This window comes from Cnephaeus nilssonii (assembly GCF_951640355.1).
Source record: "Cnephaeus nilssonii genome assembly, chromosome: 13".
Taxonomy (NCBI): domain Eukaryota; kingdom Metazoa; phylum Chordata; class Mammalia; order Chiroptera; family Vespertilionidae; genus Cnephaeus; species Cnephaeus nilssonii.
Window position 1 is genome coordinate 30,913,476 of NC_137084.1, and position 27,427 is coordinate 30,940,902.

Here is a 27,427-nt window from a genome sequence, read left to right on the forward strand (position 1 = left end):
AAAGATCTAGGTGTTTCAGAATTACTTTGGTTACTGTGTTGAGAATAGTCTACAAGTGGGAGATAGAGGGATGGCAGAGACGGACTATGAGGCTATTTCAATAATCCAGGCAACAGATCATGGTTGGTTTAAGAAGGTAACTGGAATATAATGAAGGAATGCTCAGATTTAGAAATATTTCAAGGTAGAGCCTATATATTTTTTAAATGATAGACACTTTTAAAAATATATATCTTTATTGATTTCAAAGAGGAAGGGAGAGGGAAAGAGAGATAGAAACATCAATGATGAGAGAATCATTGATTGGCTGCCTCCTGCACGTCCCCCACTGGGGATCAAGCCTGCAATCCAGGCTTGTGCCCTTGACCAGAATCGAACCTGGGACCCTTCAGTCCGCAGGCTGATGCTCTATCTACTGAGCCAAACCAGCTGGGGCGAGCTTATATTTTTTAAAACAAACACAAGAGAACATTTTTTAAAATTTACTTTTTAATAAGTTTAAATCCTTGAGGAGTACACCATTACACAGATTCTGTGTCCATTGGCCTGAGCAGGAAGGTTCTTCAGAATTTAGCATGAGCCATGCCACTGTTTCCATGAGCATGAGTTATCTTCCCCAGATTACTCTGGTTGTGTTTGGTTTGTCACGAGGAGTCACCGTGCTGTTCTTTGCTTTGTACACATAAACACATCTCTTGCCTAGATAGAATTCAGTTTCATCTCAAGCATAAAATACTTTCAGTTTTAAGAAGAGCTGTGTGCTCCCTTAGGTTCCAGAGCCCATACTTAATAGCCAGCAAAAATGGCCTTGGACCACAGTCTTTCAGACACATTTGTTGTTGTAGAAGTCCTGTTCCCAGCAAACCTCCCCAGGCTCCAAGATGGCGGGGGAAAAGGAGCCTCTAAGATTTTATGAACATATCCATCACTGTCTGATAGAGCCACCACCAAACATTGCTGCCTTCCTGACAAGCTATAATTGAATTTGTATTTTCTAATTTAATTCAAATAAGAATTAAGATTTACTGGATATACATAGGATGGTGAGAGTGTACAGTCATCTCTTACTGATAGGAATATCTTACTATTCATTTTTAAATGTTTTACTTGCGTTTTAAAATGTAATGAATATTTTTACATAAACTGATAATATGTGCAATGTCCATTAAGTAATTCACTTAATGGTGAAAATTTGAGAAACCATATTTTATAGTTTGTTTTCTTTTGCAGTCTTACTTATCCTTTTCTCCATCTCTTAATGAGTAAGGGTGGTGTTCTTAATTTAGCCTATAGATTGGCAAATGAAAAGGGACAGTACAGCTCTTAATTGTATTTTTATATGGTATCACTAAAAAGTTGAACTTGTGTTTACATAATTTGCCACATGTAGGCAAAAAATACCCATGTACTATTTATAATATAGGTATTCTTTGTTATTTTTCACATTTCATAATATAGATATGAAAATGTGGTATTTAAAATATGTGATAGTGCTTTTATTGTGAAACTAGAGGCCCGGTGTACGAAATTTGTGCACTCGGAGAGGGGGGGTCCCCTCAGCCTGGCCTGCGCCCTCTTGCAGTCCAGGAGTCTTTGGAGGATGTCCGACTGATGGCTTATAGTATACACCCAATAAATATTTATTGAAGAAATTAATAAATTCAGTGGTACTTGTTTGCCTTATTAGGGTAGCCTCCTTTCATTGTAAGGTTACATAGGCATTCTGTTTTCTTTTTATTTTATTACCTTTTATTACATTTAAATATTTAATCTTTTTGTAATTTATCCTACCTGGCCAGTGGCACTGTTAACATATTTCTCTATAAAATGTTAAAAATTTTCTAATTGTAGAAAAGATTAATTGGAAATTATATACTTTTAAAAAGTTTTCAAAGATGATAAGATAGGCTTTAGTTAAAAGGCTATGTGACATTTGTGGGACTTAAAAATATAAAATTTCCTTCTGAAAAATAACTATTAGATATTTGAAATACTTTATTGACCTGAGGGAAGGGATGACTTTTGGGAAGATAAATTTTCCTTACCATAAAGAAAGTAATGAAGCTTATTTATCATGCTTTTAGTTACTTTCGTCATAAATTCTAATCTTGTGTTGTCCACTAGCCACCTTTGACTGTTGAACACTTGAAATGTGGCTAGTCTAAGTTGAAATGTGGTAAGTGTAAATATATACCAGATTTTGAAGACTTAAGTATAAAAAAAAAGAATGTAGCCTGGCTGGTGTGGTTCAGTGATTGAGTGTTGACCTGTGAACCAGGAGGTCACATTTCAATTATAGTCAGGGCACATGCCCAGGTTGTGGGCTCGATTCTTAGTAGGGGGTGTGCAGGAGGCAGCCGATCAATGATTTTCTCTCATCGTTGATGTTTTTCTGTCTTTCTCCTTCTCTTTCCTCTCTGAAATCAATAAAAGTATATTTAAAAAAATAATGTAAAATATCCCTTTTATATTTTTATATTTGTTATTTATTTAAATAATAATTTGGATATGTTGGATTAAGTAAAATATATTAAAATTAATTTTATCTGTTTTGTTCATTAATATAAATACAAAAAATTTTAAATTTCAATTGTGCCTTGTATTCTGTTTCTGTTGAACAGTGCTGCTCTAACCTGATGTCACCCAACACCTGGACAGTCTTCCATTTTTGACAAATTTGTATAGTGCCTACCCCCAAAGTATTTGGTTTCTTTTTTTTTTTTTTTTAATATATTTTATTTATTTTTTACAGAGAGGAAGAGAGAGGGATAGAGAGTTAGAAAAATCGATGAGAGAGAAACATCGATCAGCTGCCTCTTGCACACCCCCTATTGGGGATGTGCCCGCAACCAAGGTACATGCCCTTGACTGGAATCGAACCTGGGACCCTTGAGTCTGCAGGCCAACGCTCTATCCACTGAGCCAAACCGGTTTCGGCTGTATTTGGTTTCTTTTGTCAGATGAGTTTTTTCCCTCCGTGAATCAGTAGAGATAGGAGAATATTATCTTGTCTAATGGAGTTTTTCCTTTTAGCACAGATAGAGCACTTCTATTTTTAGTTTTCTGTTGCCATCTCCCTTCTAGTTTACAAGTTAATATTTTCTGTTACCACTTGTTTATACTAAACTCAACCACGTGATTTTTCAAATTTAGTTGAATTAATAATAAATGAGCTCTTTGAGTATGTTCTTTTTAAAAAATATATTTTATTTTATTGGTTTTAAAGAGAGAAAGAGGAAGGGAGAGAGAAACATCAGTGAGAAACATCACTGATTGGCTGCCTCCTGCATGCCCCCTACTGGGGATCAAGCCCACAATCTGAGCATGTGCCCTGACTGGGAATTCAACCAGTGATCTTTGACACTCAACCACTGAGCCACACTGGCCAGGCTGAGTATGTTCTTTGGTTTCAGAATTTGAACTTCTTTGTTAAAGGATTGATGTCTTAAGTTCTCTAGTCGTTGGTGCATTCATTCAACCTATAGTAGGTTTGTGAGTAGAGGATGAATAAAATAAGAATTCATGCCCTCAATGAAATTATAAACTTGCTAGTCATGTGGTGATAAAAAAAATTAACCAATAAATTGATACATGTTATAACTAACTAGCAGTAATAACTACGTAATGGTAGAATTAAAAGAAACAACAAAATCTATTAGTCCATATAGAAATAACCCCAGGATTAAGGAGAAACTTGATATTTATAATGAATAAGGTATGTTTAGACACTTAATGATTCTAGATAACTGTTAAGTTTAAAATATATCATAGTGAATTAGAACTGCCTGAATTTGAGTCCTGATTTCACCACTAGCTGCTATGAACTTGGGCAGATAATATAACTTGTGTGCTTAAGTTTCATTTGTATACTTGGGATAATAATAGTAGCTACTTAATAGAATTTGTGAGGATTAAATTAATTAATATAATGCTTAAAGCAATGTTTGGCATAAGGTATATTTACTACAAATTTTTTTTTAATCCTCACCCGAGGATATTTTTCCATTGATTTTTTTTTTTTTAGAGAGAAAGTGGAAGAGAGAGGGAAAGACAGAGAGAAATATTGATGTAAGAGAAACACATTGCTTGATGGCCTCCTGCACAAGCCCTGACCAGGGCCTGGGCCTGGGAGGAGCTTGCAACCGAGGTATGTGCCCTTGACCATAATCAAACCTGGGACCCTTTGGTCCATAGACCGACGCTCTATCCACTTGAGCCAAATTGGCTAGGGTGCTACAATTTTAACAAATATTTTCCATCGTTAGTCTTCATAAATTTATTTTTAATGGTGGCATAATATTCAATTCCAGGGAGGTACCATGATTTATTTTTTCTTTCATTGTAGACAAGATATATTTGTATTGTTGAACTTAAATCATTGTTTCTCCATATTCTTAGGTGTAATTTTTTGTTTTGTTTTGTTTTTAATTTTAAGATGGGAGAGCATTTAGATGGGTAGCAGGACTGGCTTGCTTTATTTTTTTCCTGAGATTTAAATTTAAATTCTAAATGAATGTCTACCACAGAAGAAGCCAAGAGCTTTTAAACTAATTCTTTTGGTATCCAAAAGTTTAACTGAATAGCTTAATTGCCTCTTTTGAAGAATTTAAAGTAGCTATGGCCTTGAGTTCATTACTGGGTTACTTTATGTTGGGAAATTTTTGGCAGATGGTATACAGTCATCATTCAAACACTACTTATATTGTCTTTCCCAGTTTGAGTTAGGAGAACATTAGCATTGACGTTTTCATTTTGAATTAGCATGCAGGAAATTATTTCCTGCTAAATGTTTGTCATCAGATGAAGTTTCATTTTTAAAAATTAATGGAGCATGTCAGTACAGCAGCCCCAGGAAAATAGCTGAAGCACAGAGTTACTTTTGGACAAATTTTAAAGTCCTTTTTATCATTTCAGTATTCACATGGAAAACTAAAGTATGGTCATTTAGCTGCTAATAGATCACTATCACTGAGTTGAATTTGCTTTAGCATATACTTACTTTAGCATACTATTTTGTATACTTTAGCATACTATTTTGGGTTGGTACCAGGGACTGAGCAAGCAAATGAATTGATAATGTGAAACACCACATTCATTATTAAAATGTATTTCAGGCAATTAATTTTATACCTTTGTTAGTAAATGAGCAATAACATTAATTTGAAATACTTGCAATAAGCATGTTCTCCATTGAATAAACTGTATCTCAAACTCACTTAAAAAAATCCAGATCCTCTTTCAGAACTATGTCATATTATTATCAAATATGGGAGCCAGGAGAATACATAAATAACGGTGTCATTATACTTGTGGAAGATGAATCTTTATCTCTTTGTAAACTGTTACTTTGTTCTTATCCATCTGATTTTGTGAAAAAAATAGGCAATGTGTTGTGGTGTTCAGTAACAGGCAATTTACACTTGACTCATTTCTCCAATAAAACCTCCATACTCTTGTGTTATCTGAAATCCCTTTTTCAGGACTGTTCATTAGTCCTATTCCCTCCTGTTAACACACATGTTCATTAAACTTAGTTCCATATTTATTAAGCAAGGTGATTTTAAATGTTGTAGGGAAGAAAAACATGAGCAAAGTAGGCCTCTGCACTTAAGAAGTATATTTTAGTCAATTAGGTGGACATGCATGTTACAGATTCTGTGTTAATAAAGATATTTTTGGTTATCATGGCAGAAAGTAATTTTAAAATGGCTTAAGGAAAGAGTTATTGCCTCACATAAATGAAAAGACTGGCCTTGAATATGGGTTAGATCCATATGCTTAATGTAATATCCAGAATCTGCCTCATTTATCTTTGCTCTCTTCTGGCTTGAATACACATTCTCAGGTAGCATCTCCTCAAGTGGAGGCAAAGATAGTCACAGCAGTGTTAGGCTTACACCCTTTCAGCTTAGCAACCTCAACGATGAGCTTCCTGTACAGCGTTTCAGAAATCCTGGGTTTAACTCTGATTGGCTAGTCTTGGATCCTCTGGAGTGGTTGGGGAAGATGTGTTGGGATGTAAGTAGTCCAGCCCTATTCAAACTAGATGGAATAAAAGGGAGATAAGTAGTTTCCAAAAAGGAAATTATAGATACCACTACCAGAAGAAAGGATACCGAGCAGGCAAAAGCAGCATAAAAGTCTACAAAATAAAGATAAGAATTATTAGTTGAGTTACTAGTAAAAAGATGAATTCTGATAGGAGCTGCATTAAGAAAAGCTTCAGGCAAAAAGCTGTATTTGAATTGGGCCCTAAAGGACAAGTAGATTTTTTTCTAAGACAGAATGAGTAAAGAAAGGACTCATTTGAAAAGTTTGGCCCTGAAAGGAGAAAATGGAAATGGAAGCTACTGGAGTCTAAAAGAGAATGTTGAGAAATTTTCCCCTCAGTATGGAGAAAACTTGAACATTTTTATGGCAGAGGAGCAGAAAAGCAAGTAAAGGAGAAATTAATGATGCAAAGGAGGCAATCATCATAAAGAAGTAGGGGAATTTAGTGGGATTAAGGATATTAGCAAGGGGAGCAGTTTTAGAAAGAAAAAGGGAACTGTTCATTCTCTGAATTGTAAAGGGAAGGTAGGGTGGTAGCTGTCCTGGTTAAAACAGAAATTTATTGTTAAATAGGTAAGTAACTTCAGTTTTGTGTTCTAAAAGTGAAAATAAAAGGTTTATCAGTTTCTATTGCTGTGTAACAAACCATTGCAAAATGATATGTGGGTTAGCAGTTTGGCTGGAACTTAGGCTGGGTGGTTTCTTTTGCTGGTCATGCCTTGGGTCACTCATGTGGGTGTGGTCATTTGGACTATGGATGGATGGTCTAAGAGGGTGACTTCACTCACATGTTTGGTGGTTGGTGCTGGTTATTGCCAGGGCCTCTCTTTCCTGCCTCTCATTCTTTTTTTTTTTTTTTTTAATATATTTTATTGATTTTTTACAGAGAGGAAGAGAGAGGGATAGAGAGTTAGAAACATCGATGAGAGAGAAACATCGATCAGCTGCCTCTTGCACACCCCCTACTGGGGATGTGCCCGCAACCAAGGTACATGCCCTTGACCGGAATCGAACCTGGGACCCTTGAGTCCGCAGGCCGACGCTCTATCCACTGAGCCAAACTGGTTTCGGCTGCCTCTCATTCTTTATAAGTATTCACATGGCAGTGGCTGCACTCAAAAAAGGAAGAGCTGAAGCACTGGCCTTTTATGACCCTGACTGAGAACTTCCACAGTGTCACTTCTTTCATATTATTTTGGTCAAAGAAAGTCACAAAACCAGCTTAGATGAAGTAACGAAGTAGACCCCACCTCCTTATGGGAGGAGCAGTAAAGTCACATTGCAAAGGGCAGTGTATACTGGAATGGGAGGAATTTGTGCCTATTCCCCCTGCACTCAGCAATTTATTTTGGAAATATTCAGTAATCTAGCCAAGTTGAAACAATTTCAAAGTGACTACCCGTATATCTACTACTTAGACTTTACTGCTAACATTTTTCCCTACTTCCCTTATCACATATTCATCTATTATCTTTCCATTAATCAATTCATCCTATTTTTTGATGCATTTCAAGGTAAATTGTAGATATTAGTACTTTCCTCTAATTACTTTGTGCATATTTAGCAAGAGTCAATATTTGTGTTCAGTTTTTTCTTTTGATAAAACATTTACATATAATGAAGTGTACAAATTTTAAGTGTACATTGTTCCTAGTTTGTGGTCTACCACAGAAGGGAAAAATTTGGAATAGCTTTTCAGTGAAATGCCTCAAATTCAGCTATCCTATATAATAAAAGCCTAATATGCTAAGTGTCCGACCATTCGATCAGTCACTATGACACGCACTGACCATTGGGGGGGCAGACGCTCAGATTGGTAGGTTAGCTTGCTGCTGGAGTCCAGCTGATCGGGACTGGGCGAGTCGGGAGATGGGTCAGACACACTCTAGAGCCCTCCTGCGGTTCCTCCCAGGCCCCAATCATGCACCTGTGGGGTCCCTCCGCCTGGCCTGCGCCCTCTCCCAATCCAGGACCCTCGGGACGTCAGAGAGCCGGTTTCCCGATCTCCCGCTGGCCAGGCCGAGGAATCCCACCAGGCTTCTAGTAATTGGATAAAAGAATTGCAAAGGATGTCTTCCTTGGATACCTCTTTCTTCATGTTCTCATCACTAATACTTTCTTTTAAAATTTAGTATTACCGCAACACTTAGGATTTTCATTTGTGTTATATTAATTTGAATTTGCTTTGGGTGTTTTCCTATGTCCTTTCATTAAATATTTATTAAGTGTATACTGTAGACAAGCACTATGCTAGAAAAAGGGTGTAAACAGGAGCTCTCTTGTTTCTAAGTCTTCAAATTAGGTATATCTCATACTAGATTAGATCAGTAATAGGTGCCATTTATTTAGTGCTTATACTCAAGGCCACTGGTAAATACTTTGAGTTGCATTGTTTCATTTAATCCTTATAATTTAAGAAGTAGATACTTTTTTTTCATTTTAGAAGTTAGGAAACTAAGGCATGGAAAAGTTTTCATTTGCCCAAGGTCTTACCGCCTCATAAATCAAGGTGGTCTGACTCCAGAACCCACACTTAACACCTGTATTATATTAATTAAAGCAGGAAATGTGCCCTCTGTTACACAGTAGATAACTAACCCTTTAATTGGTCCTGTTACTTCACAGGGTAATCTCGATCTGAATTAAGTGTTTCTCTTAAACAGAGAAGTATAAATTAAAAAAAAACTGATCTATGAGAAAGTTTAATAAGCTGTCTAATTAATATTTTATAATTAAATAAATATTTTAGTAATTTGAAAAGGAGAAATTTTAGTATTATAACTATTTTAATTAAAGATAATCAGAATAGAAGTATGATCAAAACTATGTGATAAACTCAATAGTTTTTCATATGATATTTTGATAGACAATTAGTTTCTTAATTTTATTTAGTAGGTATTGAGTACTTTTATTGCTAATTGGCTTTTGAGTAGTTTAACAAATAGCAAAAGATTGAAATTCTCTTTGATTTGCTATTTACATAACAGTAAAACCTGTTGGAACTCTTGCAAATGTGACTAGCATTTAAGCCATTTCATGTCAGGATTCTGGCAGAAGTGCCACTGGTTTATGGTAGCTATTGTGACAGCTGAAGTGAAAGCTTGTTGAGTTCATTTATTGTTGTAGCTTTCCTGGGAATGGGGCAGTCGTGTATGTCTAAATATCTTCCTTAACCTAACAGTGAGTGTATAAGAAATTTTAAGTGTTCTTTCACCCTAACTTCATTTTATTTTATTTGGTCGTGTGTTTGTAAGTGGCTTTAAAACCTAACTAAATTATATGAACTAGGTTAAAAATAAAATTTGTGTTTAAAAATTTTAATTGAGTATTATGTTTATTTTTGTGTATAGGTCTTGCTATTGGGAGCTACAAGAAAAAAATAGATTAGAGGAAGAGAAGGTTGGTCTGTTAAGTGGACATGGCTCAAATATCCAGCAACAATGGATTTAAGCAATGTTCATCTTCACATCTGGACCCAACAAGAACAAAAGATGTGGACAAAGAAGAAGCGTTACAGATGGAAGCAGAGGCTTTAGCAAAACTGCAGAAAGATAGACAAGTAACTGATAATCAGCGAGGCTTTGAGTTGTCAAGCAGCACCAGACAAAGAGCACAAGTTTATAACAAACAGGATTATGACCTCATGGTGTTTCCTGAATCAGATACTCAAAAAAGAGCAGTTGATATTGATGTAGAAAAGCTAACTCAAGCTGAACTGGAGAAACTATTGCTAGATGACAGTTTTGAGACAAGGAAAACACCTGCAATGCCAGTTACTCCTGTTCTGAGCCCTTCGTTTTCAGCACAGCTGTATCTTAGACCTACTATTCAGAGAGGACAGTGGCCAACTGGTTTATCTGGGCCTTCTACTTATACTTTACCTTCTATTTATCAGTCAACTTGTAGTAGTAAACAGACTGCATTCCAAAACGGCTTTAATCCAAGGATGCCTACTTTTCCAACCACAGAACCTATATATTTAAGTCTTCCAGGACAGTCCCCTTATTTTTCATATCCTTTGACATCGGTCACACAGTTTCATCCACAAGGAAGCTTACCTATCTGTCGTCCAGTAGTCAGTCCTGACATGGCAAAGCTGTTTGACAAAATAGCTAGTACATCAGCATTTTTAAAAAATGGAAAAGCAAGGACTGATTTGGAGATAACAAATTCAAAAGCTACAATCAGCAATCTACAGGTATCTCCCAAGTCTGAAGATATCAGTAAATTTGACTGGTTAGACTTGGATCCTCTAAGTAAGCCTAAGGTGGACAGTGTGGAGGTATTAGACTATGAAGAAGAGAAAAATGTTCCAGGTTTGCTAGCAGAGGATCCTTGGGATGCTGTTCTTCTCGAAGAGAGATCACTAGCAAGTTGTCACCTTGAAAGAAAGGTGAATGGAAAATCTCTTTCTGGGGCAATGGTAACAAGAAGCCAATCTTTAAATATTCGAACAACTCAGGGCCAAATATCTCAGGTACAGTTTTGTGTTTTGTTTTTTTTTTAATTAACTTCTCAAATTTAGTAGTAACACAAAATTCATATTTGTGTGCATAATTTATTAGGTAAAAATATTTTTCATTTTGAATCTTATTTTCTTGTTCTTAAGTGTGCTGTGACTCTTAAACTGTATGGTAAAGGATTAAATGTGTTTTGGTCAATTGAAAAATTGCTTGCTGTTACTGTTATTTTTTCAAGGATTATAAATTGAAAGAACTTCCAATCAAGAATCTGACTATCACTGATAGGCATTTAAAATAATTTTTTATTTGTTTCTCCATGTCTTCTTATAGGTGGCCCTACTTTTTCTTATCTCTTATTTTTCAAGGTAAACAAGGAATTGTGATTTTAGCTCCATTATAGAAATTCTCATTTTATTTTTTATATTGTTATATTGTTCCTCATTATATTGTTTTATCGCTTTTAACCATGAATGAATGGCAAAGAAGGGAGGGAAGGAGGATAACCCCGGAGAGACAGGAGAAAAGCCATTTAAAGGACTCTCTTTAATCACCTGTATGGATAAAAAGGAGGAATGGAAATATAGTCTACTAGAGGCCTGGTGCATGACATTCGTGCACAAGGTGGGCGGGGGGGGGTAGTGTGGGGTGTCCCTCAGCCTGGCCTGTGCCCTCTTGCAGTCCGGGACTCCTTGGGGGATGTCCGCTGAGGGGTCCTTAGTGCTGCCTTGGAGGCAGGAGAGGCTCCCACCACCGCCCTTGCACTCGCCAGCTGTGAGCCCAGCTTCTGGCTGAGCAGCGCTCCCCCTGTGGGAGCACACTGACCACCGTGGGGCAGCTCCTGCGTTGAGCGTCTGCTCCCTGGTGGTCAGTGCACATCATAGCAGCCGCTCAGTCGATTTGCATATTATTCGCCTTTTATTATGTAGAATTATATGGTGTAGTTGTTGAGTTCATATAGTCTTACTATCTGGAAAAATTAGTTAAGGGTGGCTGGGCAGGATGTCTTCCCTCAGAAGAGAGGCAGCAGGGTTTAGACTTTACCTTTCCAAATATAGTATACCTAATTGCAGATTTGTATTTTGCTTTTATAATTACAATTTTTTTTTTAAATTTTACAGAGAGGAAGGGAGAGAGAGAAAGTGAGAGAGAGAAACATTGTTTGGATGCCTCCTGCATGTGCCCCAACCTGGGATCAAACCTACAACCTGGGTATGTGCCCTGACAAGGAATCAAACTCACTACCCTCTGGTGTATAAGACTGTGCTCTAACCAACTGAGCTACACAGCCAGGCCCACAGTATTCTAATAAAGATAAAATAGTAATATACTAAAACTTTCAATATATTAACTATATTAAGCATGTTACTTTGTGCTACATTAAGTAGCAAGCATTGTGTTAAATTTTCATAGAGACAAGTGATAGATATCAGGTGCTGAAAGTTAAATATTTTATAGAAAACTTGAAAATTAAGCAAATCTTACTTGTTTATATATTTCTCTGTGAATTGAGAAATTCAATTTAGTAACTTAATTTTAAAATTTATTGTCCCTAAAAGTAAAATAAGGGAAGAAAATTCAGGGAGGCAGGTATTATAGGTAAATGTCAACAAAGGTATTTATAAAAGTAGCCAATAGGTTGTTAATGCATAATTACTGAAGGCCTTCAATCAGAAGTTTGGTGTGCACCTATTACAAATGCTGGAAAAAGGATTTCTATATTTAAAGAAAAATTCTAAGCCCTTTTATTAACACAAGATTTAATCATTTTCTTTGTGTACAAGAAGATAAAGTTTGGTTTCATTTAGGCCAAAAAGGGGAAGGCAAATAGAACACTAGTAGTGTTGGAAGTTTGTGTCACAAATATTAGATGGAGCTTTTAATTTTTCATACACTATTCATCTCTAATTAAAAGCTTTCCCCTGAGGTTTATATTTTTTGTTGGGAAATAAGATTGTGAAGTCTGTTCTTTTTAGTTAGTTTATTTACTTAATTACTCTTTTCAAAGCTGTTAGAATTTTATGCTTTGTGGTGAAAACTCAGAAGGGTGTTTTTCTTCTTACTCAGCAAGCTTACTTCCTATTTCCTTTTAGTGTCTTGTTTTGTTAATAATAATCTAAATACTTTAGTTCAAATGTTTTGTGAACAAAACCAAGAAAAGGAATACTACTTAAAACTGTCTTATGGCAATTTAAATTTAAATTGGATTTTGAGTTAATAGCTATATATTTAGCTATTTTGAGCACATTTCATACATTTGAGTAATGAATTAAATTATTTTCATAGAAGTGGTTCTGCAAAGTTCTGTGGATATTTACTCTTTCTAAAAGTTAATTACATTAATGTTATAAACATATTCCCATTGTCTATTATTAATTTTAAAGGTGAGGGAAACTTGAACAAAACATGATTTTCATTATCTAGCTGAATGTAGTACTCTATTTGGATAGGTTACTGTAGTCTTTTCTGTAACATTTAAAAAAAATTTCAATAAGGAAGTCCAGCTGGTGTGGCTCACTGGTTGAATGTTGATGAATGAAACAGGAGGTCACAATTTGATTTCTGGGCAGGGCTCGATCCCCAGTGAGGGTGGCCAATTAATGATTTTCTCTATCATTGATGTTTCTATCTCTCTCTCCTTCTCCTTTCCTCTCTGAAATAAATAAAAATACATTTAAAAATAAATAAAGGATAATAAAAGGATTCTTTTTAAAAATTTTTCAATAAGGAAGTAACCAAGTTCTGAATAGTAACATATATATTTAATGCTTACGGTATATTTATTTATTAAAAACTTAGTATTGTGTTCCATCTAATTTTGGGGTAATGTGGCATGAACCTTGGACTTTTGTAGGCATAAAGCTTTCCCATATTCTTATAACTGCTTTACAATAATTCACAAAATGATTCACAAAATCATTTCACTGCTTTGAAATGATTCACAAAAACTTATCAGTATATACTGTACTGATAAGTTTTTGTGAATCATTTCAAATCTTCACTGCTTTCCTTAATCCCCTAATGAACCCTTTCCACCTCTCTTCTAGTAGATGACCTCATTACCTTTTTTTTTTTTAAATGTTGAGGTCAAGGCTATCTTTGTATGTACTTGCCCACCTCAGATCTGCCCTTCTTTCTGGATTGAGGAAAGAGATATTCCTTCCCTTTCCTGTTTCCTCAAAGTATTTTTTACCATTATTTTTTATAAGGGAATTTGTACTTACTGCCTTTCCAGTCTCTCTCTGTCCTCTATTGTTCCCATCATAATGCAGAAACTTATTTCTAGTAATATGACGATTAATTGCCAATCTAGTGACCGAATTCACTGTCCATCCCTTTTGTTTCATTTGCCAACAATTGACTACATGCTTTTTTTTAAACTTCTCTTCTGTTGCCCTAGTCATACTTCCTATTTCTCATCCTATGATCTTTGACTCCTTTTATTTGTCTAGCTTCTAAACTTAGGCATTTGCCTAAAGTTTTGTTCTTGGCTGTCTTTAATATTTGTTACCTGTTTTCTCTTGTTTAGTGCTTTATTCTTTGGGCTCCAAGATACAGAATTTAATAACTACTGATTTAGACTTTCATAGTGATGTGACTCCGTGGGTCTTTGTGGTTGAGAGGCTGTGATGGTTAAGTTTATGTGTCTACTTGACTGTGCCATGGGGTGCTTAGGCATTTGGTCAGACATTCTGAGTGTCAGGATGTTTCTGGATGAGATTAATATTTGAATCAGTAGATTGAATAAAGGCATATTGTCTTTTCTAATATCAATGGGACTTGTCCAATCAGTTGAAGGCCTGAATAAAACCAAAAGGCTGATTCTACTGCCCATGAGGAACTCCTCCTGTCTGACTGCCTTTGAGCTGGAACATTGATTTTTTTCCTGCCTTCAGATCCAAATTGAAACATCGGCTCTTACTGAATCTTGAGCCTGACAGATTCAGACTGGAGCCTTTGACTCTCTTGGGTATCCAGCTTGCCAACTGTGGTCCAGTCTTGTCACTCTCTATAATTACATGATTTAATTTCATATAATAAATCAATCAATCTCTTCGTGTGTGTGTGTGAGAGAGAGATGTCCCAACTTCGTTCCCAATGAGTGCAACCCTCAGCCTCCTAAAGAGACTGTCTCCTTTTGATGGAACTTGGACCCAAAACCCCTTTGGCTGGGATATTGCCCTCTCAGTGTTCCTGATGGAGGCTGACAGCGATTAGCAGACATAAATATCCCTGTAGGAAATTGCAGAAATTGGATGAATGATCCTCAAATCTAGATCTTTAGCTCTGGAATAGAATTTCTAGAATAAAATATTTCCAGATTATGATAAAAAATTTCTAAGCCTAATATATTTACTAGAGAACTCAGTATCTTCCACAACAGACTTTTCTTTGTTCCATATATTGGATAATAGCATTAGCAGTTATTATTGATTATCATTTGTCTCTTTCATTGAAAAATATTTGAGGCTATACATTGTGAGGTTTACAAATATTAATCATTTGCAGGACTCATCCTTAAAGAATTTGAGTTAGAAGAGGGAGACAGGCTGTGTGTGCACATAAATTGTAGTACAAAATACAAAGCCTTGAGTGCCACATAAAAGGGTGCAAGATCAGTGGAGAAAAGAGATACTTTGATGCTTAGGTTGTTTGAGTAGAGTGGAGAAGGATTGGGGGCAAGAGCTGAGAGACTATGTGTAAAATTAAAAAACAATTTTTTAAAAAGAGTGGAGAGCCCACCTGGTGTGGCTTGGTAGTTGAGCATCAACCTATGAACCAGGAGGTCATGGTTCAATTCTCGGTCAGGACACATGCCTGGGTTGCAGGCTCAATTTCCCAGTAGAGGGCATGCAGGAGTCAGCCAATCAACGATTCTTTCTCATCATTGATGTTTCTATCTTTGTCTCCCTTCCTCTCTGAAATCAATAAAAATATACTTTTTTAAAAAAAGAGTGAAGAAAAATAAAAATGCTAATGTTAATGTATAAGACAAAATCATTGGCAACCCAGCTATATTTTACTTTGTGGACAGAACTTTTGAGTTAACTTTCCAGAGCCTATTATTTCCTTAATGTATGACTAGAGAGTTAGTTATTATAATCTATTTCTGTCACTGTCCATTGAAACTTATAACCTGCTTGAAAGAAAGGACCTAATTCATGAATGGCACTGTAAAAAATGCAACATTTGATTTTTGAAAAATCTAGAAATGTCACTAAGGAGATTCAAAATCTGTTAAGTAAAACATGCAAAATAGTTAAAGAAGGAAAGATGATTATTGGGTCAAGCAAAAATAGAGGTTTTCTATAACATTGCTCCTGCAAAGGTTACATGTTGTTTTTCTCATTGCATTAATTTTTTTTTCACCAGACTTGGGAGATAGGTTGGTATGTTAATTAAGTATGTGATTCTGAAGCTAGGCTACCTGGGTTGAGCTCTGTCTCTGAATATATTAGTTGTGTGACCTTATGTGAGTTAATTAACTTCTCTGTACCTCATTTTTTAAAAATCTGTAAAATGGGGTACCCACCTACTAGGCTTTGTTAGAAATAAATAATACATAGTACCCACCTACTAGGACTTTGTTAGAAATAAATAATACATGCATATCTACCAGTAAATTGCTTACAGCAGAGCCAGACATGTAATAAATTCTCAGTAATTGCTAAATATTTTTTCGATTGTGCTAAAATACAAGTAACACAATTTACCATCTTGGCCTTTTTTAAGATTACAGTTCAGTGTTATTAAATACATTTATATTGTTGTGCAGCCATTACCACCATTTATCCTTATAACTCTTTTTACCTTGTAAAACTGAAATTCTATACTCGTTAAACAACTTCTCATTTTTCTTCACCCAAACTCTTGGCAACTACCATTATATATTTTGTCTTTTTTATTGTTGTTAATCCTCACCCGAGGATATTTTTCCATTGAATTTTAGAGAGAGTGGAAGAGAGAGGGAAAGACAGAGAGAAATATCAATGTGAGAGAAACACATTGATTGGTTGTCTCCTGCACGAGCCCCGACCAGAGTCCGGGCTGGGGAGGAGTCTGCAACCAAGGTACATGCCCTTGACTGAAATTGAACATGGGACCCCTTTGGTCCACAGGCCGACGCTCTATCCACTGAGCCAAATCGGTTAGAGCCATTTTTGATTTTTGAATACTCTTAAGTGCCTCATGTAAGTGGAGCCATACAGTATTTTTTGTGTGTGACTAGCTTATTTCATTTAGCATAATGTCCTCAGGTCCATCCATGTTGTAGCATATTGCAGAATTTATTTTTTAAGGCTAAATAATATTCTGTTTTATGTATATATCTTTTTGCTTATCTGTTCATCTGTTGATGGCCACTTGGGTTGCTTCTACGTTTTAGCTATCTATAATAATAAAAGCGTAATAGGCAAATCGACCGAACAACTGAACAGTGGAATGACTATCCAGACGACCATGTTATGACACCCACTAGTGCCAGGCCAGCCAAGGCAGGTGCAATGCGATTTGTTGGGAGCCCCACCATTGCCCCATGATCGCCCCACAGAGGGAGGCCCAGGCTACCTGGCCGGTGGCGCTGTGGCAGGTGGGCGGGGCCTCCCTCTACGGGGCAATCAATCAAGGGGCTTCCAGACTGCAAGAGGGTGCAGGCCAGGCTGAGGGACCGCCCCCCCCCCGCACTCCCCCCCTAGGGCAAAAATTTCATGCACCGGGCCTCTAGTTGTAAATAATGCCACTATGAACATGGGTGTACTAATATCTCTTCAAGAACTACTCTCAAGTTTTCTGAGTATGTACTCCAAAATGAAAATGTCAGGTTATATGGTAGTTTTATTTTTAGTTGTTTGGGAAACCACCATATTGTTTTTCCACAGAGGCTGTACCATTTTACATTACTACTAATAGTGCATAAGGATTCTTTTGTCTTCTCATCCTCACCAACATTTGTCTCCTGTGTTGTTTTTAAGAAAGTGTCTTTTTAAAAAATTGATTTTAGAGAGAGAGGAAGGGAGAGGGACAGAAACATTGATGAGAGAGAGACCTCAATCAGCTGCCTCCTGCACACCCCCCACTGGGGATCGAGCCCACAACATGTGCCTTGACTGGGAATCGAAGCAAGGATCTCTTGTTCACGGGTTGACACTCAACCACTGAACCACACCATCCGGGCCATTCTAATAGTAGCCATGCTAATGGGTGTGAGGTGGTAAGTGACTTAACTTTTTTTTAGAGGAAGCAAAACATTCAACAAATTGAACCAATGGTTGAGTGCCTTCTGAACTAGATATAAAGTTCTACAAAAAGTATAAAATTCAGTAAAATTTGATTTTTATCTTTAAGGAGCTTTCACATTAGGAAAAATATTAAATAGGATATAATGATGCAGTGTTTGGTTCAGGCAGAGTAAGTACTTAAAAGAGCTAGGAGGAAAGAATTGCTTCATACTGAGTAATATAAAAAGGTATAAATGAAGTGGCATTCTGTTAGACCTTAAAATTAGTAAGTTTTTGTTTTTTGTTTTTTTACTTCTGAGGGAAATTTACGAGGAAGGCATTGAAGACAAAAGTTTCAGAGGGCAGGATAGCTCATTTGTGTTTTATTAGGAACAGGATATGATTCAAGCTAACTGGAACATAGAAATCATTTAGGAAGTTCTCAGAAAAATGATTGGATTAGGTTATGACAAGGTTGGAATGTCAGACCAAAGGATTTGTTAGAAACATCAAATATCAGTTTTTTAGGATAGTATGGTCTGTTTGCTCCAGTGCTTTTTTTCTGTAACACAAATTAATGGATGTAATTGTTAAATATGAGATTGATGTCAGTATAATGGGGAAGTAGCATTAGTTCACACATGATCTTTACCAGCATATTAACATTTCAAAACAATCAAGAACAGACTTTCTGACAAAGAGAAAGTATTAGTAATATAAGAAAATATTAAGGAAAACACTGAAAATCTTGCAGAAGTGTTATTTAGTAAAAATGGTGGTTGGATAAGTAGCTTTAAGAATGGTTTCATATTCCACAATGTTAAGCTCTCTGGTGAAGCAGTTAATACATAAACTGTTGTGAAGACATTTTCTTTGCATTAATAACTTTGTTAATTGAAGAAATCTATAGTCTAGATGATATAAACGAGGACGCAGGAACTCCAGGATAATGCTAGATACAAATTCAAGTGGAGACTTAATTGTACTGGTATTTTTATAAGGTCTTTTTATTGTGTTAGTTGGGGTTTTGGTTATAAAGTTACAATGATTTTGAGTAATCAACCTTAACTCTGTTTTTCCCATAAGCTTTGTTATTTTTAGTTGCAATTTTCTGGAACTCAAGACTTGTTTGTTTGTTCCCGAAATGCTCATATCACATTCTAGCAGAAAGGGCTCTGCCACGTTTTAAAAGAAGAAAATTCGTTAAGGAATTATTGCCCTAAGTTTTCAGTTTAATTTTCTGACAAAATGTTTATTGAAATCTATTACAACTCTTGATGTTTATACCCAGTACTCTGATTCACTTACTTTTTAAAAAATATATTTTTTTATTGATTTCAGAGAGGAAGGGAGAGGGAGAGAGAGATAGAAACATCAATGATGAGAGAGAAGCATTGATTGGCTGCCTCCTGCACGCCCCCAGCTAGGGATCAAGCCCGCAACCCAGGCATGTGCCCTTGACTGGAATCGAACCCAGGACCCTTCAGTCTGCAGGCCGTTGCTCTATCCACTGAGCCAAACCTGCTAGGACTGATTCACTTAATTTTTAATCGTTGAATGTTCTAATTCTAATTTTAATGGAAATTTACATTTAAAATTTGTGCCAAATTAAGTATTTTTATGTAGTAACCAAAATGCCTCTACTTATGAACTCTGCTATTTGGCTTTGCTTGGGTGGTGAATTTATCTCCTAAATGTTGCACACAAATTTCAATCAGACATAAACTTAACTTTTGAAGGACTATCAGGTTGTTTGTATAAGTTTATTATCATAGAAAATGTCCACTAACTCCTAGATCTCATTCTCTTGTGTAAAGAACCAGCTGCTTTGTTGGAATTGAAGGCCTAAGTTAAATACAGGGTGGGGCAAAAATAGGTTTACTGTTCGTATGGAAAATAATACAATAATTAATAAATAATAATACAAGAATAAACTCTGTTTTGTGTACTCACAACTGTAAACCTGCTTTTGCACCACCCTGTATATAGAATTCCTGGTTTATTAGGGAAGTCTTAAATAGGGTTCTCTCTTCATTTTCATGAAATAAGGGCTAGTCCTTCAATTTCACTCAGCTGTTAAATTTGTGTTCGTTTCAGGAAGAATTTGAGTGAAAATGTTTTTAGCATTCCATTTTTTTCCCCAATTTTTTTATTAAGGTATTATATGTGTACATATCTTACCATTGCCCCCCCCCCACCCCACTCCCACATATGCCCTCACCCCCCAGAGTTTTGCATCCTTTGGTTATGCTTATATGCATGCATACAAGTCCTTTGATTGATCTCTTATCTCCCCCACCTCTCCCTAACCTTCCCCCTGTAATTTGACAGTCTGTTTGATGCTTTACTGTCTCTGTATCTATCTTTTTGTTCAAGTTTATAATGTTTTTTATTATCCATAAATGAGTGAGATCATGTGGTATTTTTCTTTCATTGACTGGCTTATTTCACTTAACATAATGTTCTCCAATTCCATCCAGGTTGCTGCAAATGATGAGAATTCCTTCTTTTTTATGGCAGCATAGTATTCCATTGTGTAGATGTACCATAGTTTTCTGATCCAGTCATCTGCTGACGGGCACCTAGGCTGTTTCCAATCCCACTCCTGGGAATATATCCGAAGAAACTAGAAATACCCATCAGAAAGGATATATGCACCCCTATGTTCATAGTAGCATTCCATTTTTTAAAATATATTGTTATTGATTTCAGAGAGGGAGAGAGAGAGATGGAAACATCAATGAGAGAGAAACATTAATCAGCTGCCTCCTACTGGGAATCGAGCAACCCAGGCATCTGCCCAATCGAACCGGGGAACTCTTGGTTTATGGGTCAATACTCAACCCCTGAGCAACATCGGCCAGGCTAGCATTCCATTCTTACTAATCAACACAAAGAACAGCATCTTTCTACTTTTTTTTTTGTGTGTGGGAATATTTATTCACATAATTTTGTTTAATACATTTCTTTCTACACAAGACTGAATTTAAATGTTCTATAACATTTTCAATTACGGTAACAATACACTAATAAATTATAAATTAATCTTTCTACTTTTTGAGCAAATAAAACCAATGAACTTTAAAATAAAATTTAGTTGGCATTACTTTTATGGATAGAAAAGTCCATAATTTAAAACTGTTACTAATGTCATTTATTTTACCTCCATAACTTTGTAAAAATGTGTTTGTACTGTGCTGCTATTTAGCATTTTGGGGATCTTTTACTTTTAAAATAAAAATACTGTTTTGATTACAGAAAGACCCAAATGGGACCAGTAGTTTGCCAACTGGAAGTTCTCTTCTACAAGAAATTGAAGTGCAGAACGAGGAAGTAGCAGCTTTTTGTCAATCCATTACAAAGTAAGGAAATTTCTTTCTAAATTAAAGATTATTTTTTATTAAATGCTTGCTTAAAAGTTTATTGAAAATTAACTTAGTGCTAATAATTCTAAATTCTTTACGTTTTTAATCACTTTATCCCTGTGGCTTAAAATTTTATTTTATTTATTTATTTATTTATTTATTTATTTATTTATTTAAATATATATTTTATTGATTTTTTTACAGAGAGGAAGAGAGAGGGACAGAGAGTTAGAAACATCGATGAGAGAGAAACATCGATCAGCTGCCTCTTGCACACCCCCTACTGGGAATGTGCCCGCAACCAAAGTACATGCCCTTGACCGGAATCGAACCTGGGACCCTTGAGTCCGCAGGCTGACGCTCTATCCACTGAGCCAAACCGGTTTCGGCTTAAAATTTTAATTGGAACATAAACAAACTACAATTGAACCTGTATTCTTATCTGTTACGTTTTTGAGTATTTAGAAGAAAGATTGAAGTCATGCTGTAGACATCTGATAATCTATTAACCAGTGAAACTATGACTTAAACATTCAAATTTTAGTACACTTAGATAATGCCTTTTTTGTTGTTTTAGGGACACTTTATTTTGCTACATACTTTTCTAGCATTCAAAATATTGTCATACTTATGTAAGAGATAACAGGTGCCATTAGAGGAGCAAATATATTTTCTGAAGGTTAAAAAAAATGCATTTCTAAAACGTTCTTTTAATCTTAAATCCGTCTAATATTCTTTATAGATGAGGGAATTGAGACTCAGAGAAGTTACCTACCAAGCTTACCAAACTAGTCCTCCAGGTTTCTTTTGCCTCTGGTTCAGTGTGTTTTCTTTCTATTATATTACTGTATTAGCTGGACTTCCATTATCCTATATAATAAAAGGCTAATATGCAAATTGTCCCCTCGAGAATTTGACTGACTGGGAGTTCGACTGCTTGCTATGATGTGTGCTGACCACCAGGGGGTGGCGTGGAATGAAGGAAGGCCCCAGCTGGCTGGCAGCCAGCAGCCAGGGAAGGAAGGCCCCTGCCGGCAGCCCGCAGCTGGCAGCCGAGGGAAGGAAGGCCCTGATCGGCCCTAATCAACAGCCAGGTCTAGGGACCCTTCCCGTGCATGAATTTCGTGCACCGGGCCTCTAGTAAGTACTAAAAACCCATCTCAAACTAGTTTAAATCAAGAAAGATTATGTATTGGTTTACAAGCCGATATAGCAGAAAGAGGAAGGATGGGACAGAGCTACTAGTAAGTGACAGCCAGATCTAGGAATTCATATACTGTAAGGATCCCTCCTCCCTTTGGATTCTGTTTTCTAATTTTCTATCCTTCTGTCTTCCTTTTCTTCCACTGCAGATGAGGTTTTGAAGGCAGGAAATACAACCATGATAGGTTAGATTTCATAATCTAATGGTCTTGCTAGCAAAGACAAAATGGAGTCCTCTCAGCCAACACCAGATAGAAAAAGCCCTGAAAGGGAAAAGTGGAAGTGGCTAAGGGAATGAGATATGTTATCAAAAGAAGGGAAAGTAGATCACCACCATGGGAATTTATTCTGAATCCCATATTTTCCCCAGTGTGATTTGCTTTAAGCAAAGCAGAGTTTGGGATTTCCAGATAATTTTTGAGTAGGTACATTATTTTAATGTTACTTAATGGACTTAATATTCAACTAGATTTTCTAGAGTATTGGTAATATTTCATTAAAACTGTCTTTCTTTATGTTACCTTTTAACCAGAATTTCTTTTCTGCAGAATACACTAGGGGGAAAAAAAGAAGAAAAATACCAGTAGAACCACCTTTTCTTCCCTGCAAAGATTACTCTTAACTGGATTTTTGAAACTCATATTTTTCACTGGGCATTTAAAATAGGAGACAATTTGGATGACTTAGTATACAAATTGCATTTATTAGAAATTACCTATGCCATTATATCATTATGTTTGTGTGGTTAACAGTTTGGGAATAATCTTTTACTTTAGTGGTTTGGAAATACTCTGTTATGTGTTCATCTAGTCCCTTTAATTTTCTCCAGAAGTCCTGTGTGTTTTCTATGAAACTGTTGAATGACTATTGCATTTAATTTAAGAAATTAGGCTCTCTGTGATCTGCCTTTTCTCACTACTCGAATCTTTGAGTTATTTACAAAGACTACCAGTAATCTACAATGACTTTTTTTGGTCAAACATACATACATACATACATTTATTTATTTATTTATTTATTTATTTATTTATTATTTATTTATTATTTTCCTCACCCAAGGGTATTTTTCCACTGATTTTTAGAGAGAGAGTGGAAGAGAGAGGGAAACACAGAGAGAAGCATTGATGTGAGAGAAACACATTGATAGGTTGCCTCCTGCATGCTCCCCAGCCTGGGGAGGAGCCTGCAACCAAGGTATGTGCCCTTGACTGGAATCGAACACAGGACCCTTTGGTCCGCAGGCCCACGCTCTATTAAAATGATTATTTTTTTTATTTACACACACACACACACACACACACACACACACACTCACACACTCACACACTCCCTGGCTTGTGTAATATGAAACCCCAAAATGTACTAAAGAAAGAATGAGTTCTTCTTGTAATTTTATTTTCTTCAGTAGAGTATGATTCCAACAAATATTTCAAAGTAGTAGAAAGCAGAAGTGCATTTTTTTGTGTTTTTAGGCTTCACAAATGTGTGTGTGATCCTTGGACAAGGGTCTAACAACCAGAAACAATGTGCAGGAAAAAGAACCTTAGAAAAAAGAGGTTTTAAAAGACAACAAACCTTTTATTCCTCTGGCAGTTACAATTTAGGGCTGCATCACCTATATTATCAGTGTTAGTTAAAAATGTACCATTTTGTGTAATTATACTGTGTAGCAAAAGAATCTGAAACAGAGCACCTCATTTAATGCTATGTGTCCAGTTAATGTTGATAATGCTACCAAAGATATCCTGGCAGTACTTAATCTCTTTCCTTGAATTCCTTTGATTTAAAAGGCAAATTCTGGTATTTGGAGTTTTGACAGGGGTCCATTCATTGCAGCTCTCATGAGCTGCTCTAGAATTGAACAAAGGCACAGAATTGAATAGCTGTAAGCATGCAAAGCCTTGTTCAGAGCTCAAATAAATGCAGCTTAAAAAAATTAATTTCTTCTTTCTTGTGAACAGATTAAAGACCAACTTTCCATATACCAATCACTGCACAAATCCAGGCTATTTGTTAAGTCCAGTCACAGTGCAAAGAAACATATGTGGAGAAAATGCTAGCGTGAAGGTCTCCATTGAAATTGAAGGATTTCAACTACCAGTTACTTTTACATGTGATGGTAAGTTTGTAGTTCCCAACCATCCTGTTTTGCTCTGATTAGAGAGGAAATGTTTAAAATGTTAATAATTTTCATTCTCTTAAGAAAATAACTCTGTTATTAGTATTCTTTTTTAAAAAATGTGTGTGTGTGAATATGGTAAAATACTTAACATTCATTAGTTACTCTTTTCAAAAAGTTGGCATTTCATTTGGATACTTTCTTGGTTAGGACCACTGGGAAAACAGTTTACCTTCGTAACGACTGTACATATTTCTCTGAAAAATACTGATTAACTTTGGTTAATCAGTGGCTCTTGGCCAAGGCCCCAAAATATTAGATAAAAAGGCCAATAGATAGCTAATTAAATAGAAAATCAGATTTTTTTTATTTTTTTGTTTTATGGCAAGAAGAATGCTTGTTTATAAAAAAACTGTCAGTGAAATTTAAATTCCAGTTATCTTGCTAATAAGCTCCTTTCTTCTAAGGCAGCGATTTTCAACCTTTTTTCATCCCATGGCATACATAAAAATAATTTTTTGCCAGTCTGCCCAAAAAAAAGGTATAATTTTGATTCATTCACTCCAGATGACTATTGTTGTGTTGGTTGTTGTAATTTTTTATTTTTTCTTAAACATTTTTATTGATTTCTTAGAGCAGTGGTCGGCAAACTGCGGCTCTTTGGCCCCTTGAGTTTTTAGCAAAGGCCAGCTTAGGAGTACCCTAATTAAGTTAATAACAATGTATCTACCTATATAGTTTAAGTTTAAAAAATTTGGCTCTCAAAAGAAATGTCAATCGTTGTACTGTTGATATTTGGTTCTGTTGACTAATGAGTTTGCCGACCACTGTCATAGAGAAAGGGAGAGGGAGAGAGAGATAAAAACATCAATGATGAGAGAGAATCATTGATGGGCTGCCTCCTGCACGCTCCCTACTGGGGATCGAGCCTACAACCTGGACATGTGCTCTTGACCGGAATCAAGCCCAGGACCCCTCAGTCTGCAGGCTGATGTTCTATCCACTGAGCCAAACCGGCTGGGGTGTCATTTTTTAAATTGACAATTTAAGGGAAAAGAGGTCAGTGTCTCTGACTAAATAGTCAGGAATGGCATGTTTTAAAAATTCTTGCAACATACCAGTTGAAAATCGCTGCTCCAAGGAGAAGATATTTCTCCTTTAGTTCTAAGTCTTCCTTCAAAATTTGATGTAGGAAATTTTTTGTTATAGTTTTAAAAACTTTTATTTTCTTTCATAGTTTATTGCTTTTCACAATGTATGTTATTTTAACAGGATTCCAGTAGTAGAATAAGATCCTGTGTTTCTATAGCACTTTGGCCTAAAAATTATGCCATTTTTTTTCTTTAATGGTTATGACTAAGAATATGTCTAATATTGGATACTTTGTAGCTTTGTACTTTTCAAGGCCCTTTGAAAAAATCTGAAACAAAAATGTTAGCCAACTGTGAACAGTCATTCTTTAGTTTCTAAAGGAAGAATTATTCTTTTTAAATATACCTCATATTTTGGTTAGAAGAAACATTTAACTCTAAGTATGCAGTAAGAATTAATACTAAAATTGAAGGAAAATAAAACCAGTAGGTCTCTTGATTGAAATAAGCATGAGTATCAATGCTTACACATTGATAATAAATGTTTTAATTTGTATCACATTTTGATTTGCTATATCAAGATCTGATTGCTTAAAAAATTTTCAAGTGCCTAATGTTTGGTTCTTCATAAATGTGCATTTATAATGTACATTTCTGTTAAGAAATGTAACCATATTATGATATAAATGGTTTGTATGTTCAAATGATACATGTTACCACATACTTAACTATTCAGAAATGTAGCCATTATATTAGATAGAGGTTTTATGGCCTTTTCTGCCAATCGGATAATTTTCATGAAGTTTTAATGTAATCAGTGTCTTCTAAATCGAACATAGGAGCTTGAAGTATAGATATAGGTTACTTTAAAGGTTACCTTTGTTTGAATGTGTTGTGATCTTAGTATCCAGCTGTTGCCCAGAATGATAATTGAACAATTCTTCCTACTTGTTAGATTTTTATTCTTTATCGGACGATTTACCAGGCAAATGTCAAACATTTAAAATGGTGATTCTTTTTCTTAATGGTGGTTTAAATCATTGTTTGCTAGATACTGCTAAGTGCCTTTTTTTTTTTTTTTTGAAATGTCTGTAATAGGGAGGTAACTTGCTTAGCTTAGATCTGCCCTAAGATAGTAATCAGTAGCCACATGTGGTTATTGAGCACTTGAAACATGATTAATTTAGTTTGAGATGTGCTGTAAGTGTAAAATACACACTGGATTTTAAGAGAATATAAGATATCAGAAATTTAAAAATCTTGATAGGTTAAGTAAAGCATTAAACTTGGCTTCGCCTATTTCTTTTTACCTTTTTCATTGTGGCTACTAGAAAATTTTAAATTATAGATGTGACATGCATCATATTTTATTACATAGTGCTGTCTTAGGTAATAAGAAATACAATCTGAATAAATGTATACTTAGAGTTAAATAAGCAAAATGAAAATGATGACTAACTCTTTTACAGTGAGTTCTACTGTAGAAATTATTATAATGCAAGCCCTTTGCTGGGTGCATGATGACTTGAATGAAATAGATGTTGGCAGCTATGTTCTGAAAGTTTGTGGTCAAGAAGAAGTACTGCAGAAGTAAGTTTATTCATTTAACTACTGAGCAACATCATTGGAAATTACATTTTTAACAGCTTAAATTAGAAAAATTTCAAGTTCAGTTTGTAATTCAATAATACATTGGGTCCTACTAAATTAATTAATTGTATCAATAAACTTGTATTGAGATTTATTTTGTCTAAGAAATCATGTCGGGCTAAGACAGAAGAGGGATTTCAGAGATAATTAAGACATGGTATTTCCCTTAAAAAGCTTATATTCTCAGCTCTGGCTGGGTAGCTCAGTTGGTTAGAATGTCATCCCAATATACCAAGGTTGTGGGTTCAGTCCCCAGTCAGGGCACATACAA

General features: G+C 35.7%; 1 protein-coding gene and 1 pseudogene across 3 annotated transcripts in view; one reads left to right on the forward strand and one right to left on the reverse strand.

Moving 5' to 3' along the window:
• The window catches only part of PIK3C2A (phosphatidylinositol-4-phosphate 3-kinase catalytic subunit type 2 alpha), a 93,976-nt gene that overhangs the window by 11,730 nt on the left and 54,819 nt on the right, over positions 1-27,427 (forward strand). For both annotated transcript variants that reach the window (XM_079789322.1, XM_079789323.1), the window contains exons 2-5: positions 9,402-10,528; positions 20,987-21,090; positions 24,258-24,415; positions 26,976-27,096. In XM_079789322.1, coding sequence (XP_079645448.1) covers positions 9,470-10,528; positions 20,987-21,090; positions 24,258-24,415; positions 26,976-27,096 — 1,442 coding nt within the window. In that variant the 5' untranslated portion in view covers positions 9,402-9,469. The remainder of the gene's footprint in view (positions 1-9,401; positions 10,529-20,986; positions 21,091-24,257; positions 24,416-26,975; positions 27,097-27,427) is intronic.
• On the reverse strand, positions 408-1,814 carry LOC307109396 (large ribosomal subunit protein eL33-like; annotated as a pseudogene). Its single transcript has 2 exons — positions 1,792-1,814; positions 408-973 (listed from the first exon to the last, which is right to left on the reverse strand). The product of its transcript is annotated as a large ribosomal subunit protein eL33-like (transcript).